This window comes from Hemitrygon akajei, chromosome 20 (assembly GCF_048418815.1).
Source record: "Hemitrygon akajei chromosome 20, sHemAka1.3, whole genome shotgun sequence".
Classification (NCBI taxonomy): Eukaryota; Metazoa; Chordata; class Chondrichthyes; order Myliobatiformes; family Dasyatidae; genus Hemitrygon; species Hemitrygon akajei.
Genome location: NC_133143.1, coordinates 24,072,564 through 24,094,325, shown reverse-complemented (window position 1 = coordinate 24,094,325; position 21,762 = coordinate 24,072,564). Strand labels below are relative to the sequence as shown.

The window sequence follows — 21,762 nt, the reverse complement described above, 5'->3', positions numbered from 1 at the left end:
CCTCCCCACTAATCACCCACACGGTACTTATCCCTGCAGCAAACCAAAGTGCTACACCCACCCAGACACCTCCTATCTTGCCTTCATTCAGGGCCCCGGGCAGCCCTTTCAGGTGAGGCAACACTTCACCTGCAAACCTGCTGGGAATGTCTATTGTGTCCGTTGCTCCCGATGCAGCCTCTTCTATATTGGTGAGACGTCTTAAATTGGGGGACAGCTTTGTCAAGCACCTTCGCTTTTTCTATCACAAGTGGGACTTCCCAGTGGTCAAATGTTTTAATTCCAGTTTCCATTCTTATTCCAATATATTGATCACGATATATCTTGTGCCAAGATGAGGCCACCCTCAGGGTGGAAGAGCAGGACTTTATATTTCGTTTGGATAGCATCCAACCTTATGGCATGACTATCGATTTGTCCTTCTGGTAAACAGATCCCCCCACCCCACCTTCCTTACTGCCCACTCTGACCTTTTACGACTGATCAGATTCTTTCTTCTACAGCCCTTGACCTTTCCCACCCAGCTTGCTTCACCTATCACCTTCCAGCTATCTGCCTTCTCCCACTTTTTTGAAATTTTGGGATCTTCCCCCTTCCTGTTCAGTCCTGAAGAAGGGTCTTGGCCCAAAATGTCGACTGTTTATTCATATCCATAGATACTGTTTGACCTGCTGAGTTCCTCCACCATTTTGTGTAATTGCTTTTATTAAGATACTTATGATAGTATTTTGGTTTATGTGTTGTGTGTGATATGTTTTGTGGGTGCACCATGGTCCAGAGGAATGTTGTTTCATTTGGTTGTATATGTGTACAATCTAACTTGAACTTAACAGGAGGAGATAGTTCTGTGAATAACTGCATCACTAATGGTGGATCTCAGATGCATGTGTGAGAGAAGAAACAACACAGCTATGTTCTGCCACAACTGCTGAGTTGTTGAACAAGTTCATTGTCTCTCTAATGCCCCACCATCACAGATATCAGTCTGATTTGCTCCATAAAAGATGTTCAGCATACTGAATGTAATAAATTTATGCTGAATAGTTGTACTCCAGGACTAACCTGACTTCTGGCCAAGCTGTTCAAGTATTGCTAACAGTAAAATCTGCCACAAAACAAGGATAAATACAATTTGATCAGTTAATTATCCCATGATTGTTCTGTAATTGTGAGGAAAGTGATGGAAACTATCAATGACAGTGGTGTCAAATAGCACAGACTGATAACCTATATCAACTTCAACATAGCCTTCAAAGAGCAGGTGAGGTCTACTGTCCTTGAGTTGTAGTCAGAGTTGAGGAACTGTACTGCAAAGAAACAGGTACTTTGGCACGCCATGCCCATGTTGATCTTTTGTCCGTCTACACTAATTCCATTTGCCCTCATTAGGTTTATATCTTCCTACATGTTATCCATTTAACTGCTTATAAATTGTCTTAATCAAAGCGATTGTATCTGACTTCAGCTGAAGTTCACTGAAGTCAGTTCCAGATATCAAGTACTGTGTATAACTAAAAAAATCCTCTCAAATCCCCCATAAAACTACTGCTATTCATCTTAAACCTGTGCCTCTTTGTTTTGCTATCCCTGCCATGGGGAATAAAAGATTCTGATTTCCTATTGTGTATGTATCTTGCTTTTTTTAAATCAAATCATCCCTCAGCCTGTCCAATCTCTCCTCATAAAATATCCTCTTATTCAGGCATCATCTTGGTGAATCTCAGCTGTACTCTTTCCAGCACAAACACATCCTTCCTGTAGTCTGGAGACAAGAACTACAGAAAATACTCCCAAATGCAGGCTAACCAATGTTTTGGAAAGTTTCAACATAATCTCCTGATTTGTATATTCCATGGCCTGTCCTGTGAAACCAAACATGCCACATGCATCCTTTACTACCCTGTCAACATTGCACTTTTAAGACCATAAGACAGAGGAGCAGAGTTAGGCCATTCAGCCCATCAAGTCTGCTCTGCCATTTGTTCATGGCTGATTTATTTTCCATCTCAGCCCAACTCTTCAGCCTTGTCCTTGTAGCCTTTAACACTCTTATTAACCGAGATTCTATCAACATTCACTTTAAATACACTTGGCCTCTACAGCCATCTGTGGCAATAAATTCTGTATTCACTACCTTCTGGCAAAAGAAATTCCTCTGCATCTCTGTTCCACAGGGTATTCAAGGCCATGCTGTCTGGTCACTGACTCTCCCACTATTGGAAAAATCCTTTCCATATCAATTTGGTCTAGGCCTTTCAATTTTTAAGGGAACTATAGACTTTAACAACAGGGTCCATCTCTGTTATCGAAATTCCTTAATGCCTTATCATTTACTATATGCACTCTACACTTAATTGTCTTCCAAAACTCATTACCTTACACTTATGAGAATTAAATTCCACCTGCCAACATTCAGGATGACCATGGTTGGCTTTCTGATACCAAGCTCAGCTGCAAATATATTAATCAGCAAGACAGTATGGTGTAATTCAATCCCAGTAAGATTGTCTGTTGAAAGCCCCATCTGTAGTTACAGCCCTTTGGGGCCCAACTTCTACATCTACCATTTAGCTTCCAATCTTGTTCAGTCAAAGAGCAATGATGCTGACATGTGACTGACTACTCCTTAATCCCAAAGAGAAAAGAGAATAGATTTTCCTGTTTTGAGCTTTATTTGAAATGCAGGCATTGATTGTGACCAAAAAGGTTTATGAAAAGCTTTATGAAAATGGCTAAGAGTGATTTTTGTCAGATTGCGCAAGCATTTTTAGTAGGAATGTCTTTTCAGTCGCGCAGATAATGATTTTAGATCAATAAGAAGCTCAAACTGATTTAAATATTTGTTAGATTTATTTGTATTATTAGATACATTTTTATTATTTAAAACTTCAGATGAATGAAATTGATTTGAAGAACCTCCACCAAGGGTTATCAATAGACATTATTGGTTCATTAGTCTACTTCATGGTATTTAATTTTAACTGGAACCGTGGCTTGGTTTTTTTTGGTGAGGCTAGTTCACAACTCGGTGTTTGCTTTTCATCAGCATGGAAATTCAATTACTGCCAGAAGTAACTTCAGTTCAAACTTTCACAACCTTTTATGGTGGCATGGTCAATAACAGTAAGGGCAGAGCAAGCATGTAGAGAGGAGTTTCGCATCACAGTTTGTAACTCCTTGTATACCAGATCTCAATGCCAGTCTTGTAAATCAATTAACAAACAAGTTAATAAATTTCACGTCACTGGTTCTATGCCTGTGATAATAAACCTGATTCAGAATTAGAACAGAGGACAACACAGTACAGGTCCTTTGACCTACAATGTTGTGCCAGATCTCCTCTGTACTCTCTCTAAAGCTTCTACATCCTTTCTATATTGAGGCAACCAGAATTGAACACAAGTGTGGTCTAACCAGAGTTTTATAGAGCTGTACCATTACCTTGTGGCTCTTGATGCCAATCCCCTGACTAATGAAGGCCAACACTCCATATACCTTCTTAACCACCTGAAGTATCTATGGACTTGGATGCTAAATTCTCTCAGTTCCTCCACACTGCTAAGAGTGCTGCCGTTAACTTTGTAATCAGTCATCAAGTTCGACCTTTCAAAGTATATCACTTAACACTTTTCTTGTTGAACTTCATCCACCACTTCTCAACCCAGCTCTACATCCTGTCAGTGTACCACAGTGCTTGGCCAAAACAACACAGAACACAGCAAACAACAAAACAACAACAGCAAAACAAGTCCCTTTCCTTTCCATCTCCCAATCTCTTATCTCTTAAATATTTTCAAAGTCAGTGGAAAGGATTTCTACTTTGATATTGACCGCAAGTTAAGGCCACTCTGAAGCAGTTATCAAGTGTGTATTGAAGGAATTATGGATTTCCACTGTATCTGTGGGATGCCCCAATAAATTCAAATTGTAGAAGGAATGTGAAAAAAAAACAATATTTCCCTTGTAGTCTGATTTTCTTTAAAACAAAAGGAACAGATTGATCTAACTTTTACGCCAAGCCTGGAGCATCTTTGCCACCACTTTAATGCAAGAGGAGTGTATACAAGCAATTAAACTGAATGGGTGGGATGATGAAAGGGACCATTCAGTTTCCACTATTATTTAAGATTTTTTCAGCCAGTGTATCTGGTGGAAGTTGGTTGCACAGCTAAGCAGAGAAAATTGACAGAGGTCATACCATGTCTGTGCTATTGTACTATGCTTTTTTTTGCTGGATATTATGGCCAGAGATTGTATTGGGCAGCTGTTGGGAGTGCCCCCCCCACATATCATATCCCTGCTGACAGAGGGTTGTCTCAAAAATGCGCAATAGGATTAAGGTGATAAGTTTGGATTTAATGTTGGGGAAGCTTCAAGGACACTGACAAGTCACCTGCGTTCTGATGTGTAGTGCTTCAGCCCCTAGGTATACTCACCTTCACTCACAATATACAGGCAATACAAATTTCATCTTTTTTGACACATAGCCACTGTGCTTGTGGAACTCATTACATTCCTCAGTGTCCAGATGCCACTGATATGCAACCTCTCCCTTATAGCTATCATTAAGAAATATTTTCCAATCATCAATTCAGTAACAACTATAACTTTCATCCCAAAGCCCTTTTCCCTTGCTGTAGGAAAAGGGAATATAGAACAATTGGAAAATAAAAAGTAGAAAGCCACAGGGAGCTTCAGCTGATTATTCTTACATCTTTAAGGGAAGTAGCCTTGGAGATAATGACTTCTCTTGCATTGCTTACATCTTTTTGCTTCTGCTCAGCTGAAGTGCCTCTGTTCTTTTCCAACTTCTGAGGGCTATACAATGTTATGTCAATTGTAAGAGCCCTCTGGCATTCTTTCTGGTGTTTCCAGATCTCTCCAGGCCTCTGAAGTGGAATGTTAATATGTTGACAGCTTGCTCAGTGAGATTGTCTTTGACTGTGGAGAAGAAACAAGAAGCTTGTGGAACTCTCAGATCAGGCAGCATCTATTGAGGAAAATGGACAGTTGATGTTTTGGGTGAAGAGCCATCATCTGGACTGAAAGAAGGAAGACAGTTGGTATAAAAAAAGTGAAGGGATGGAGCAAAATCTGCAAGTGAGGGGTGGTGCAGGTGAGATGGGGTAGCAGATGGATGGAGGAGGGAAAGGTGGAAATTGGTTATTTATTGATTATTTTACTCTAGCATTGTTTTAAGGATGTCATCAACCATACTTTAAGAAGAATTTCCCTCGTTCCTAGCAGCTGCCAAATCTACTTTGAGATGAGAAGGGATCAGGGTGGATTTCCATAGGATGAAGTAACCATGTTAGCTTCTGTGAATCCAATGCATGCTCACAGAAGAATACCCTTGCAGTTATCCACCAGACACTTTTTAATGGACTGGAATCCTTCATTTGTAAACAGTACAGAGTAATCATGAGAGGTGCAATGATGGCCACCTGCATGCACTTGTAGGAAACTGGTCAAAGCTGAAACTATTTGTTCACTGACTACCTTCAAAATTAATGTGATTGGCTGCCCAGGAAAGTAGTCCATCAGTAACCTGCGTTTTGCACTTCCGCCAAACTTGGTGTGTTAAATTCTAAGTGTCGCACATAACTGGAAGAATCCCAAAGCAGATAAGTTGAAGAAAGCAGTGACTTTGTAAGTCTCTGGCAAAGAGTGGTCACTAGTCTGTTAGAACAACATTATTTCCAGTATGCCGCTTATCATAGTTATGGCCTGACTTCTCACTGGAGTCTACTTGGACATATGTACTCTTGAGAAGCATCATAGGAATAGTGTCATGGAAGACTAGTAACAGAGGAGGGTTTTCAGTCTGTTCTGCCTGTGCTAGGTAAAAGAGCTTCTTGGTTTTACCCACCTTCTGGTCCTTGCTCAGTAGTCATGCAGATCACCACTCTTCAAGTGCTCATCCCAGTCAGGGTTGGAGACCTTTTTCACTTCGGCTGATTTGAGAATGTTCCTCATCATTTGTCTAATCCCATCACCTCTTTGAACTCTTGTCTTTACCTTTTGAACTTGAAGGCAATGCAACTCACACCTTTACACTCTAGTTATGGCAATGTGCCTGAGGGACTTCCCTGCCGAACTTTCACCCTTGGGTGTGGAGAGCAGCTTGCTTGATGGTTCTCAACTATTCAGCATGGTCTTTTAGGTCGCATTATAATACATATAAGCATAACCAATGATGACGTGGCTATACAGAGCTGCAAGATGGAATCAAACCCCAAAATTTGGAAAGAAAGCAGCAAAATGTTTCTATTATAGAAGCTCAGAACTCCATTGCAGATCATTAATTGCATGGCACCATGGCCAATAAACCCTTCTGTTTGCTTGCCATACTAATTGCTCACCCTACTATAATATCTATCATCTCTAGCATAATATAAATTAATTTATATTTTTATTTCTTTAATTAATCTAGGCAAATATAGTTATCTGTTAGTACTAATACAACAAAGTTAATGATTGATAAACACAAGAGATACTGGAGATGCTGGAAATCCAATGTTACGCATGCAAAATGCTGGAAACTCAGCAGGTCATGTAGCATTTACGGAGAGGAATAAACAGTGGGCATTTTGGGCTGAGATCCTTCATCAGGACAGCATTAGTTAATGACTAGTTAGATATCTTAAAATTGACATGAATGGATGCTATTTTTCACTTGAGCAAGTGACAGAAAGAAGTTTACAGGTTGGAGGTTGTCAAAAAATCTTATTGAAAAGTAAGTTATCCAAGTAAACTATGTGATGTAAACATAAAAAGAGGAACAGTGAATTTGCAGAGATACTTTAGTTTTTACCAGGGAAAAATTAGATGAATGTGACTTTGGTCAAGGAGACTAGAAGGGCATTAAGGCAATTAAACCAGATAAATTGTAGATATTTGATAAAGAGAACAAACATGGATTGGACAGAGCATAACTATGACATTGTTTCAAATAAGTATAGTCGAGAATGCTGAAGGAACTTCTTGGATGGTGATGAGACTGCAGAAAAAGCTCCCAGATGTGAGTTTAAAGCACATTCCATGACTGCATTCAAGGCAAATTTACATAATTGCATGAAGATGCAAGGATTGGAAGATATATTTATATATATTTAGGATGAGTTGTTGCAGGAGGAAGTGAGGCATGTGTGGAGCAGAAAATCGGACAGTCTTTACTACTTTAATATTTGCTTGGATTCGCTTCTTTGCTGTTGAAGCTTAAAGGTTAAGTTTTATTAAGTTAAAGGGTTTTGAAAAAAAATTCCATTACACAATATTGTTATTTTCTCCTAGCATTATACTATTGAAAATTGATGTTTTATTTCCCTAGATTGAAACTGAAAATTATCACACCTGTGTAATTCTTCACAGAGCACTCAACAAAATGAATTATACTTGTTGGCTTGTTACAACTTCTGCATTGCTCCCAGTGTGATGCTTGTTTTTGATGTATTATGGGGAAAAACCTGAACATTTTTATCCAGAGAATAGCCAATTCTTGGCATTGCTGCGAAATCTAACTCTTCTCATATAATGCTAGATGGGTAAGGAAGGGACTTGGTCCTGTTGATAAGTTCCTTCCTTAACTTTTAACTATTGTTGTATACGTCTCCTACTCCCTCCCTGCTGACAGTCCTTCATTATACCAATCATATTCTTGTTGTTGCTGCAAGAGTCCTGATTACTGCTCTCAATCTTCTGGGTCCATTCAGCAATAAATTCCTTTGCCATCACAGACCCACAGCTGTAATCCTTAACCCCTCCTTCCCTCTCATCCAAGCCCCCTGAACAATAGACTCAATCCTGACTCCTTGGCAATATGCATGCATTCCTGAAAATAAGCAGCTTCTGGATGTCAAAAACTAATGCTATACAGTACTTCCAAATCCTTAATGAATCATTAACTGAGACAATTTCATGAGGGAATGGGAAATGAATAACAGCTTTTGTCTGCATAGTTTAAAGCAATCAGTTCAGACTTGAGTTTCTAATATTCTCCTGTCTAATCAAAATAAAACATTGCAACAAATGGGACTGGAATCAAAATTTGAACACTGTTTGCTTAAACTGCTTCCTACTTTGTTTTGCAGGTGAATTTTACTGTCTGTCAGTTGTTTGCCCTGTTTGCTGCCTTCTGGTTCCGTCTTTATTTAAGTCCCAATAGAGCAGGGGCAGTTGTACGTCATGTGGTCATTACAATCTTTGGTATATATTTTGCTATCTTCTGCTTTGGATGGTAAGTAATAATGCAAACATTTTATTTGTACTCTTAGTTTTAACTTTTCCCCTACTTCTATATTGTTAATCTCAAATGCACTTTGCACATATTGTTGCTCTTAAGCACTGGTAATATTTCTAATTCAATCAAAATGTTTCAGTATGAGATTTGCTAATTCTTCATAACGTAGACTGGTGATCAGTAACTGGAAGTTTGAGTTAAATGGAAAATTAATGGACAGAATTCATTGTGATAATTGTGATTAACTTACTGTTTATTTTCAAATAAATATGTTGATATGTGGAAAAGACTCACTATTAAATGTTAAATCTGGCTTAGTAATAGCTTTCCAGTCTTATTGTCAGATAATTGTTGGTTTAAGTCTCACTCCAGTGTCTTTGGCATAGTAAATAGATTATGCTACACTTTCAAAGGCACATCTTTCAGGTTGTCTCTAATGTCTGTGTAAATGTCCAATCCTGTTGTTACTGGTGAGATGTGTTGGTCTGATTCTGAAGTATTGGTCCTCTATTTGACAGCTACACATTAATCTCTTCTGCCTATGTGCTCTGGAATTCCCTTCCTAGACTTCTGTGTGCCCCTGTCTCACAGGCTTCCTTTAGTGCCTTGTTAATATAGTTTTAGTCCTTTTATCTTTTCCTTTGGTGGGTGTTAATCATATAATTTGCATCACGTAAAGCTCTTTTCCTATGTTGAAGCCTTTTGAAATATAAGCAGTTCTAGACAGATGTCACAGTCATGGAAAGCATAGCACTATCTTGTTGATAGAGTTTCTTGGTGTAAAACTTACAGCATCTTCGAACCTGCTGTGATTGAAATCAGGAATAAAGGAAAAATTCTGATGAGAAGTAAGAGTACAAAGAGATATTACATAAATGTTCTTCCAGCAATTTAACCTAAAATATGGTTAGGATTACCAGAGGTAATTACTCAATCTGAATAAATTTATTAATAGTAAACAGAGTAACTTAAATATAGGACTTTAAAAATGAATTTAATAAGAATTTCAAGATTCAAGAACACATACAGCTTGCACATGAAGTAATTCAAATATTATGTCTCTTTGCACCATGATCTGGGATTTTTTAGACAATAATTTGATTACAAAATCACAGAAATAAAGATAGTGAATTCTGTTTAATTTGGCCATTGATTAATTGGGGTAACCACTTATTGGGGATAATGCATAAAGAACAAAAATGTCTCAAGAAAATAGCCAGAATTTCCTTTGGTGGGGGAGGAAAGATCTAGTGCCTTCCCGGCATATACGACAAATAAACACTCTGTCTTCCAGCCGGGTACAGGTATCAATTATAACCGACATTTCGATGACAAACTCTGCCATCTTCTTCAGAGATGGTGCCTGGGCAAGTCTAGTCCAATGGTATTTGTACCCCCGCATTCTGTCCCTCCTCATTGGTTAGTCCTCATCCAATCAGGTTTTCGTTTTCCCACCTCATTTACAATCAAATTCCATTTCTTACTTAGTGTGAGACCTTCGTCTTTGTTAAAATTATTTTCCTCTAGTTTTATTTCAGTAGCTTCCTTTACCTGGCGGTCCCAAAAGCCATTAGCGTGTATAGTGGTTTTGTACCATCGAAGTCAATCCTGGCCCTTGGGACTGCCTGGTAAAGGGAGTAAAGTTTGTAAGCAAGGTGGGAAATTGGAAACCTGATGAGTTAGTCCTCATCTGATCAGGAGTGATGGAATCTAGGGCTATAAATATCACCAGCCTAGAATTGCACAAGCATCATTTAAAGCAGTAGAGTGATGCATCTGCTAGACCATACACAGGCACTTTCTTAGTTTCCCTTGTGCTCCTTCACTTCTTGCTTCATTTTGGGGGTGGGGTGGGGTTGGTGGGTTGGGTTTAATGTAAATGTCATGTGACAGCTCCATTCCCTGTAAGAATGTGAATTTTATGTCCATGCAATGGGGTTGCCAATGCTTTTGACATATCACCGAGAGAAGTAGTTGGAGAGGCTCTGATGCACGTGTTAACATGTTTTTTTCGGAGTTCTTTTATGTTCGGTTCCTCAAACCTCTTGCCAGCAGACATACTTTTGGTACAACCCATATCAGGATTTCTTTCAGTGTGTACACCCATCTAGTAGACACTGTCTTTTGGCCAATATCTCTAGCCTCCTCAAACACTTCATTATTTCTCCAACTACTAATTTCATCGAGTTTTGCAGCTCTTTAGTTACTGGGATGTCTTCATCTTGATATTTCTCAGATGGTCCAGCCTGATGTACACTTGATTCAATATGAAGTCTGTCTACACGTGACATATTGACTGACCCTGCAGTGCCACTGACTGACTGGTTCTAGGTAATTCAAGTCATACCAACTTTTATTTCTCCCAGTGGCTTTGGCTGCTTGTCCTAAGACTTCAGCTTTGACTAAGATACCAGTATTTTGGTCTACAAATCTCACGGTTTGTCCTGTTTTAAGACTGAAGCTTCCGTGTTGTTTTTGCACTTGTGATCATTTCTGTTCAGACAAGTCTGTTGAGTCCCCAACTGCACTCTCTTCAGCATTGTCTGTGCTACGTGACTGTGTGTCAGATAAGTGCTTTTCATTTTTGTGTCATTCTCCACGGATTTCTGACAGTCTTCAGTTTGTGCTTTACATAGTCTGGAATGATGCACTCTCACATATGTACCTCCCATGTTTCACGAATACCACAACTCCATTCTGACCAGTGACAACTCCAGGACCTTTCTATTCTGTACAGTCTGCTCTTTTGTAATACACTTTGTCCCCTGTGTCATATTTGTCATTTGTAGGATGGACCATTACCCTCGATACTCTTCAAATTATCGCTGAACACTGCTTCAGTGAAAGGCTTCCTTGATGCATGCAGTATAGAAATATGTTTCCCAACCCACTCACTCATTGTAGTGCCCTCTAGAGCAGGTGGTCTGTCAACCAGTACAGAGGGAAGGTTTGGATTCTGGCTGAACACCGATGGGCTAAAGCATTGTGCATGGTATTCTTCACCATAAGGGCCCAGTCCAGGGCTGTGTTCCAATCACAGCAATTGCTTTTCTTTACCTTCAGCATTATTTCAGTAAGTGTTTGATTGTGTCGCTCCAGAAGTCCGTTACTCCAAGGACTATATGCTGCTCTTGTCTTTGTTTCAATATTAAGTTCAGAAATAAGGCAGAGAACTTTATCATTATTAAGTTCACCACCATTATCACTGAATATTTTACGAGGTAAGTCATGCACACTCATCCAGGAATGGATGAAGTTTTGTAAGTATCTCTGAGGGTCTCTTTGTATTTATGCTGCAACCAGCACTGAAACGTGTGATGTGGAGATCCCACACTCCTTCCTCCAGTTCATGGATGTCTATGGCTACAGTTTCATTGTATTCAGGTGCCAGTGGCAGATCAACCTCAGGCTTGAGCTTGGGCTTTCCAAACTTTTGGCAGTCTCCCAGCAGTCAATTATCTGCTTTAGAATGGAAAAATAATCTATATCTTTGTTGAACTCCTGAGCAGTTTCTCAAGTCTATCAACTGAAGTGTGTCCAAACAGCATGTGAAGTTTGAGCAACATTTTGCATTTCTCATCTAAGGTCATGTTTTGTGCGACAGTTAGTACTTAGTTCTCACATTGGTTCTCAGTAATGTCTTTATCTGGAACGTCCAGAGCTCATGAGCTGTTGAAACATCATTGCTTGGTCATTCTCCATATCCAGTACTGCTCCCACTTTCTTTAGGGAAGATTTACTCAAGAGTAATGGAATGTCGGTACCACTTTTCTTTCAATGTAACAATTTGTCTGCCCTATTTTTGCAGGAATTTTCACTCTTTTGGTGGAATGTATGATTTTTCTATCTCCAAATTTGAATACTTTTCTACTTGGTGTATCTGTGTTCATCAGTTTCTGAACTTCATTCTGGTTTAATTCATTTGCATAGCTTTCAAGCCATTTTCTCCACACACTGTGTGTGTGTGTGTGTGTACACTGTGTCAATAGCTGCAGATTCTAGACCTTCTATCATCAAGATCTTTGCCTCAGATATCTCTGCATTAGTAATTGATTTCTATGCAAACAAAATGATATGGTATTCTTCTACGTCTTCAGATTTGTTATTTTCTTCAGTTAGCCTAAGTTGTTTGGTTCTATGTGGAGAGTTTCTTGCCCAGTGGTAAATACCTGGACATACTGCACATTTTGATCTCTTATTGTACTTGTTTATTGGATTTGTGCCAGGTAATGATACCCTTGTCTGGTCCCTCTGGGGTCTATGCTTGCTATACACTTGTTTCTGCTCTTTGAAGAATGCTGTATCCTTACTCGAGCTAATTCAGACTGTTGTTTTAACAGCCTTTTCTCCAAAAATCCTCTTCAGTGCTGATTTCCTAGATGCAAATGTAACTTCTGTGCATGCAGTTAACATTATCTGTTTGTTCTTTATGTCTAGACATGCAGTACCCAACAGTTTGAAAGCTAATACGGCATCGGAAAGTTCAATTTTATATTTATGCATGCGATTGTACTTTTGTTCAAAATCAATTAAATAATCAACTATATTTTTTAGAATTATCTGTATAAATTTTGTTAAAGTCAGAATATACCTCATAAATCCGATCCTTTTCTTCCTTCAAAACAAAACCGTCAAGTATATTTATTAGCCTACTCATACCATCATCTTTGTTTAAGTTTTCCAACAAAATTCCCATCACGGTTTTTCTCACTCTTCCCGAAAGTGACGACACAACAGCCAAGGCATATTCCAGTTTCATTTTTTTTCAGCTTTCATAAGGCTTGCTCTCATCAAATGTTGCAGGATCCTATAATTGGAAGCCCTTCTCTGTTACCACGGTTACTGCACAAACCACAAGGACACGTTTTTCTTTTGTTTAAACAACTTTACTCTCAACGTACCTGAGGGCCACCACCTTTACATCCCACAATTCCACTCCCTCCACATGCACATAATAGGGAGAGTGTGCATGTATACTAAATACTTACATAGTTCAAATGAACAGAACTCAACAGTGTGCACCTATGTGGCTGTTAGACACTACACCATGCTTAGAGTGAACAGTTTTTAAATAGCACCAGTTGCATGTGTTTCTGTTTAAAAAGCAATGATTTTTGAACCGATAGTTTGCGAGAATTAACAGTAAGACAATTCAGAACTGTTTTGCTCACTGCGTTTTCAAGCATTCAGGCTTAGAGATGCCAGAAATGGCCTGGGGTGAAAATAAAATGATTTCTCTACTTAATCAAGTTAGGAACTATGAAGAATTTGAAGGTATCAACAATCATCTTGAATGTTACAATGAAAATGAAGATTTGGTGGATGCAATTGTTGACAGCTTTGTATGAAGGCAGTCGGTTATCTGTACTAGATATCTCTGCTGGTTGTTTATTTACACTCAGTTTTACAGTCAATCAAAATGCAGTGGCATGTACTGAATGAATTCCTCAGTCAATAACTATTAGGAACTAATATGCATTTTTATAATACGGTAGTAGTATTGCTAGATTGCTAATGTTGTAAAGTTTTTCTGTATTTAATTTAAATGCATAATTTGCTCAGTTAAATGGTAGTTTCTCTCTTTTTTTGTATCTTTTTAACTACTTCCATGAAAATTCAGTTAGTTAGGACTGCCGCTTAATTGGGCCCAATGTATTGGTCCCGGAGTGTCCCAATTCACAGGACCCCACTGCATTTAGTTTTCTAGCTTTTGGCATTGATATTAATCAAGTTTGGGAGAGAAGACGATTGTGGTATTGCCAGAACAATAATCAATGTTTGCTATTCATGCATGACTTGAGGAAGCTGATATGATCTATGTGATTTGCAGGTTCTTGCTTAGAGGGTTCTAAGGGAGCCAGTTACCAGATGGTTTCCTACAAGGCATATTGAACACTAGCTTTTTGTTAAGTGCTGTTCTTGGCAAATCTGCAAATTGGGGCGTGAGCATGCACCAAAGATTTCCCACAGAAAAGTTTCTGGTCTTAATTATGTTATCGTCAGTAATTGCCAAGTTAACGTTATGCCTTTACAGCAAAGCTTGCAGAATTTATAATTCCCTTTAGCACTATCTTGGAACTTGGTTAAAATTGAGTTTTTTACTGAATTTTGCAAGAAGAGGCAAAAATATAGGCTTGAATTCTATTTTAGCTGACATGCTGGTGAGCAGGAAATAATTGACAGCTCAGAGTATTGGAAACAGTTTGTCTGCAAGGGACAGAAAGACTGCAAGTGGTTCTAAGGTAAATGCAGCTACTTCAGCACTTCATAACATTCCAAGCAAGTATTTCTTCCTGCCCAGGAGATGCTTTTCAACTTCCGGGCCACCATTAAGAAGGCAACTGTAAGCAGCTCCGATGGAAACCATCAAATAATCCTATTTCAGTCTGCAATAGCTGAGAACAACAACTATATCTAAGGTCTGTGCAGTCAGTAACATTGTTGTAATGCGATTAAAGCCTTAAAGTTGATGGAACTCAAATGGATTCTGGGCACTGGCAGGTTTCCCCTTTAAGATAGCAGAAGAGAGGATGCTGCACTGACTTAAAAGTTCACCTAAGGAAATGTAGTTATAGACTCTCAATACCAGCCATCTTGCTGCCAAATGTGCAGTCTCTGGTATTTAAAATAGTGCTGTACCAGAGGGACATGAAAAACTGTTGCATTTTTTGTTTCACGGAATCTTGGTTAACTCCCTCCATTCCATATGCAGCTGGATGGCCTCACAATGCACTGCCAAGACAGGACTGCAGAGTCTTTTCAAAAGTAGAAGAGGAGGTGGTGTATGCTTCATGATCATCTCCTTGAGGCGATTCTGTCCCAGTCCTTTCACCAGACCTGGAACACCTCGAGATAAGTGTCATCCATTTTATCTGCTGCGGGAGATTTCAGTGATCAACTTGGTAGAGGTTTACATCCCTCCTCAGGCCAGTGTAAAACAAGCTCAAGACAAACTGAGTGACTTAATAAATAGGTATGAAACAGCATATCCTGATGTCTTCCCCATCATTTTGGGGGATTTTAACCAGGCTAGCTTGAAGAACACTCCAAATAATTATTACCAACAAATCTCTTATAGTACCTGAGGAACGAACACACTGGACCATTGTAACACTACCATAAAGAATGCTTACGATGCTATCCCATGGCCTCACTTTGGAAAGTCTGATCACCTGGCTATACTTCTGCTCCCTGGGTTAAAGGCAATGATTGAAGACTGCAGCACCAGTAGGGAAGACTAAGAAGATATGGAATCAGTGGACTAGACTGTATTCAGGGATTCAACTTCAAATCTGAATGAGCTGTCATTGATTTTATTAAAACCTGTGTGAATGAGTTTAAGAACTTACTGTATATACCTAAATAAAAAACCATGTATAAACCAGGAAGTTTGTAGCTTACTGAGAGCTAGATCTGTGGCATTCAAGTCTGGCAACCCAGGTCTGTACAAGCAAACCAGTATGACTTGCAGAGGGCCAGTTGAAGAGTTAAGGAACAATTCCAAACAAGGTTGGAAGCGAAATCAGATGCACACCAATTTAGGAAGAATTTGCAGGCCATTACTTCCTACAAAGCGAAATCTAACATCATGAATGGCAGTGATGCTTCACTCCCAGACGATCTCAATGCCTTTTATGCTCACTTTGAAAGGAAGAATAAAATGACAGCTATGAGGATCCCTGTAGCACCCGGTGACCCTATGGTCTCGGTCTCAGAGGCCAATGTCAGGCTGCCTTTTAAGAGGGTGAACTCTCTCAAGGCGACAGGTCCTGAAGAAGTACCTGTTAAGGCTCTGAATGCCTGTTCTAACAATCTGGCAGGAGTATTCAAAGACATTTTCAATCTTTCATTGCTGTAGTTGGAAGTCCCCACCTGCTTCAAAGGAGCAATAATTAATATCAGTGCCCAAGAAGAGCAGGGTAACCTGACTTAATGACTATTGTCCAGTAGCACTTTATCTACGGTGACAAAGTGCCTTGAGAGAGTTTCACAACACGTGCTGGTGATATTACACCTGATTCTAATTCTGACCTCTTTACTAAATCTTGCAAGAAGATGGATCCACCTTCTGTTATCCATCAAGCATTAACATTTTTGCTCTGCATTTCATTTTAATTGGTCTGATTTTTGGAATGTAGACAAATATAATATCATTAATAGAGGTTCGTGATGGTTTATCTCTCTGGGCCTGCTAAAACCATATTCCTTTCTAGTGAGTAGACAAAGTTTTTTTTTTGCCTCTTGCCCTGGTGACATGCCCTTTACAGTCATGTGGATTTTGTTTTGCTGATGGGTATAGAGATAGTTTAGTTTCAATGAACCATTTTCTGACCCTGTACATTTGTTCTGATGCTCATCATGATCCTGCATGTCATAGTGATCCCAGACACAATTAGTATCCTCACTTATAATACAGGAGACAGACACACGTGTTAAAGGTTGTTGTGCAAGAATTTAGCAAAGAGAAGCTGGAGTAAGCTATTAGTCCGTCAAGTTTATACTGCTCTTTAGTGAGAACACAACCAGTGTTCCAGCTCAGTGTGATCTTCCTGCTTTGTGCCTATATCCTGTGATTACAGGTGGCCCCCGTTTTTCGAACGTTCGCTTTACGACAGTTTGCTGTTACAAAAGACCTACATTAGTTCCTCTTTTCGCTAACCAAAGAGGATTTTCACTATTACGAAAAAAAGACACCTGCTTTATACGTGTGTTTACCCCGAGAAAGACTACCATGATTGTGAAGCCTTGTGTGCGCAGTTGTGTGCTCATGCGTGTATGTGCACATGTGTGTACGTGCCGATTTTTTTCCCTCTCCAAGTCGATTTTGACTCGCTGTCTTCCCTATTCTGATAAGTGAAACTATACCGTACATATAATATTTCTACTTTATATAGGCTGTATATATATCATGTCATTCCTGTTTTTACTATATGTTTGTGTTATTTTAGGTTAGTCGTCACCAACCTTTTTAAGCCCAAGATCCTCTACCTCAGCCTTAGTGAAAGACAAGATCGACCCCAGATCGATTAGTTACACGCATGTGCACCAGGTCAGATAAGACCGGAAGTAAAACCCCGCAACCCGGAAGTAGAAATAATGTATAACCACCAGGGGACCTGCCCTTTTTTGCACCACAGACCGGTTTAATATTGACAATATTCTTGCGGACCGGCAGTTGGGGTGGGGGGGGGGGGGTGTTAAACACGACCGGAATACAGAAATGCACGAAGCAGGGTCCTTATATCCAGTCTATTCCGCAATTTAGTTTTCGTGGCTCTCGGCACTTAGCTTCTGTCCCGCTTGCTCACGTTTTTTCCGCTCACAAAACAAAACGGGTTTGTCTTTAAGCGCAGGGTTCTTGGACTCAAGGTACTGAAGCAGTTTTGAAGGCTTCATTGCCTCATTAGACAGCCTCCGGGCCCGAACTCCAGTCTCCAGCCCGCCCGCCGCCAGACACCTTGGCCAGGTGCGGCTGGTCATGGGTGGGGTACGAGGAGAAGGTAAGGGCCGGAGGTCCCTGTGCTGGGGCCGCGGCAGTCGCAGTCTGGAGAGAGCAACTGACTGCGCGAGGAGTGCGACAGGGCCGCTGTAGGATCTATTGGCCGACAAAAGTTTGTCTCGAGGGATGACTTTCATTAGATCGCAGCAAGGTAGCAGCTCTGCTACTTACGAAACCCTGAGCCCGAATTAGGTCGTCTGCGAATATTTTAGCACCGGGTTCCCCACAAACATTCGGTGTGGTAAACAGGTTTAGAGGCAGCGTCCATCTGTCTGTGCTCCAGGTCAGTATCAACAGCACTTCCAGCCAGCCATGCGAGGCCAACCATGATCCCTGGCGTGAGGGTATCACTGCGTTTAGGCGACTGATCACCTCCCGTGCGTTCAAGTTCAACAGTGGGTGTGACAGGGAATAAGGAAAGGCGCAGCATCCTCGTTGCCTGGTGGTTGGGGACCACTGAAGTACACTGTGCAGTGTTGGGGAGCAACACTAAAGAACGGAACTAAAACCCCGCAACTTGGAAACAATCTCTCAACAGTATTTGTGTATTTATTTTTCTTTTTTTTTCGGGATTTACTGGGAAAGCCTCAAAGATCGACCAGTCGATCGCGATCGACAGGTTGGCAACCACTACTTTAGGTTTTATGTGTTATTTGGTATGATTTGGTAGGTTATTTTTTGGGTCCGGGAATGCTCAAAATTTTTCCCCATATAAATTAATGGTAATTGCTTCTTTGCTATATGACATTTCGGCTTACAAACGGTTTCATAGGAACGCTGTACCTTCGGATAGCGGGGAAAACCTGTACTTTGAAATCTAGCAATCACTGTTCTGAATGCAGTAAAAACATAAAATTCCATATTAACTGAATAAAAATTTCTTGGATCACCAATGTGGGATTTGAATTTGCATCTGATTGTAAGTCAAGAGACTGAGCTATGAGTTGAGTTAAGGGGCTAGTGCATAATGAGATGTTGCAAGCTTAGTAATCGTGTCTTGAACATTCTTATCCAAGTTGATGTAGATAACGAACAATATTTCCAACACTGATCCTTGAGGTATTCCACTGGTCACAGGCCTCGAATCTGAGGAAACAGGCTTCCTCCACCACCTTTTTTCTTTTCCCTAGCCAGTTGTGTGTACATACGGTTAGCCAGCTTTCCCTGGATTCTATGCAATTTAACTATCTGGTGTTCCTCCATGGCAACCCTGTGATCTGTCACAGAGGCCAATGTTTGAACATCCCTTGAGAGTAAACCCACACAAGATAGCAGGTTCTAACAATGTACCTGGCAGTGCTAGCCAACTGGGTGGAGTATTTCAGGACATCATCAATCTCTTGCTGCTGTTGTCTGACATGCCCACCTGCTTCAAAAGGGCAACAATTATTCTAGTGCCCAAGAAGAACAGGGCGAGCTGTCTCAATGACTATCACTCAGTTGCACACATATCTACTGTGATGAAGTTCTTTGAGAGGTTAGAATTAACTCCTGCCTGACCAAGGACCTAGACCCACTGCATTTCACCTACTACTGCAGCAAGTCTACACCAGACACAATCTCATTGGCTCTTCTGGCTGCTTTTGAGCACCTAGACAACTAAAAGCTATTGATTACAGCTCAGTGTTCAACATCATCATTACCTCAGTACTAATAATCGAGCTTCATAACTTGGACCTCTACCTCCCTCTGAAAGTAAATCCTCGACTTTCCCATTGGGAGACCACAGTTAGTGCAAATTGGTAATAACATATCCTCCTCCACTGGTTATCAACACTGGCAAACTTCAAGTTTGCATGCTTTACTCACTCCTTTACACTCAAGACTCTGTGGCTAAACAGCTGAAATGCCTACTATAAATTCTCCAATGACACTGCTATTGTTGGTAGAATTGTAGATTGAGTAAGCTTCATCTTACTGTCACTGCTGTTGTCTGACATACCCACCTGCTTCAAAAGGGCAGCAATTATTCCAGTGCTTGAGGAGAACAGGGTGAGCTGCCTTAATCACTATCACCCAGTAGCACGCACATCTACCATGGGAGTAAGCTAGACTGACAGAGATTTCACAACAACAACCTCACACTTGATGTGAGCAGGATCAAGAAAATAATTGTGGATTTCAAGAAGGGAAAGTCAGGAGAGTATACACCAGTCCTCATTGAGGGGTCGGTGGCAGAAAGGGTAAGCATCTTCAAGTGTCAGGGCATCATTATCTCAGAGGATCTATCCTGGGCCCAACACTTGATACAATTACATTTGTGAAGGGGTGTCAGCAGCTCTTCTTTAATTTTCTCTGCCAAAGTTATGTCATGCTTGTTTTTGTTCTCTTGATTATCTTATTAAATGTAGTCTTGCACCCTTTTTATTGCTCCAGAGACTCTTGTTCCCAGCTGCCTGTACCTGACCCATGCTTCCTTTATCCTGGCTAGGGCCTAGATGACGGGATTCAAGGAATCCTGGATTCCCTTGTCTTTCACTCCAACTGGAACAAGCAGAACTTGAGTTCTCACTAGCTTATCTTTAAAAGCCTCCCACTTGCCTCTGGTCCCTTTACTGACAAGCAATCTATCCCAATCAACCTTTGCAAGCTTCTTCCCATACTGTTAAAATTTCCCTTGCCCCAGTTTAGAACTACAAAGTGGAACCTGTACTTGTGGACCAGTTCTATCCCTTTCCATGACTATTTTAAAACAATCAGAACTATGGTCACTGTCCAAAAGTACTTCCCCCACTGTCACCTCAGTCAGTTACCTGCCCTGTTACCCAAGAGTAGATCAAGCTTTGCTATCTCCCTAGTAGGGCCCTCTATGTATTGTCCAATGAAAGTTTCATGAATGTACTTAATGCATTCCACCCCATCTGACCCCTTACCTATGTTAGGAAAGAGTACGTTAGGAAAATTGAAGTTAATGCTTTGACAGCCCTATCACTTTTTAGCAACTCTGCACAATCACTCCGTGTATTTGTTCTTATAATTCCACTTGACTATTTGAGGACCTAATAGTGCAATCCCAACAATGTGATCCCCTCCTTATTTCTCAGCTGCACCCATAAAGCCTCACTGGATGACCCTTCAGTAATTTCATCTCTGACTGCTACATCAAAAATGCATGTTCCCCACCCCTCTTTATCTGTCTCTAACCCAGCTCAAGCACCTATACACCAGGCATTCAGCTGACATTCCTGTCCCTCTTTAAACTAATTTTTGTAATGGTATAATATCCAAGCCCAACATAGCTACCTAAGCCCCAAGTTCATTCACCTTACCTGCAATTTAATCCGTTAAGCTTTCCTCACTCCCTGTCATTCTCCTTCCCGTCATGCAAATTCAAATTGATTGCTGCAATACTTTCCTGATTTTCATTTGTCTCCCTAAGACTTGGGGTCCCTCACACCCTGCCAGTCTAGTTTAAACTCACCCCAGTAACACAAGCAAATCTGGCTGCTTCTAGTTCAAGTTGGTCCCCTTCTAGTTCAGGTGTAATTGAACTGTTCCCACTCCAGAAGACATGGTAAGGGTCTAAAACTTTGTATTGCTGTCCTCTACACCAATTTTTCGGCCACACATTAATTTTCCATATCTTACTGCTTTTTCCCTCATTAGCAGGTGGGACTGGAAGTAAACCAGGGATTTCTATCTTTTCAGGTCCTGCTTCTTCACTTCTTCCCTAGCTCTCTACATTCACCTCACAGGACCTCGTCTCTTTCTCCATGTATGTCAATTGTGCCAATGTGCACAAAGTCTTTTAGCTGCTCACCGCACCCCCCCCCCCCCCCACCTTGAGAGAATGTTCTCTAACCAACTCACAAAATGATGGAGGAACTCAGCAGGTCAGGTACCTTTTGTGGAGAGGAATAAATAGTCGAGGTTGACTGTTTCTTCTAATAAAAGCTTTATCCCCTACGACAAATTATCAAGTTCCCTGTCAGTAGAGTCCTGTATGCCTTCACTCTTCCCTGCTGAGCCTCCGAGGCAATTCTGGCGCCACAGACCTGGCAGCTACTGCTATCTTCTGAATAAT

At 40.5% G+C, this 21,762-nt stretch overlaps 1 protein-coding gene across 1 annotated transcript in view; it reads left to right on the top strand.

Moving 5' to 3' along the window:
* The window catches only part of LOC140713648 (lysophospholipid acyltransferase 1-like), a 113,844-nt gene that overhangs the window by 5,099 nt on the left and 86,983 nt on the right, over positions 1–21,762 (top strand). Inside the window, exon 2 of the mRNA XM_073024015.1 lies at positions 8,091–8,236. Within this exon, the coding sequence (XP_072880116.1) occupies positions 8,091–8,236 (146 nt within the window). The remainder of the gene's footprint in view (positions 1–8,090; positions 8,237–21,762) is intronic.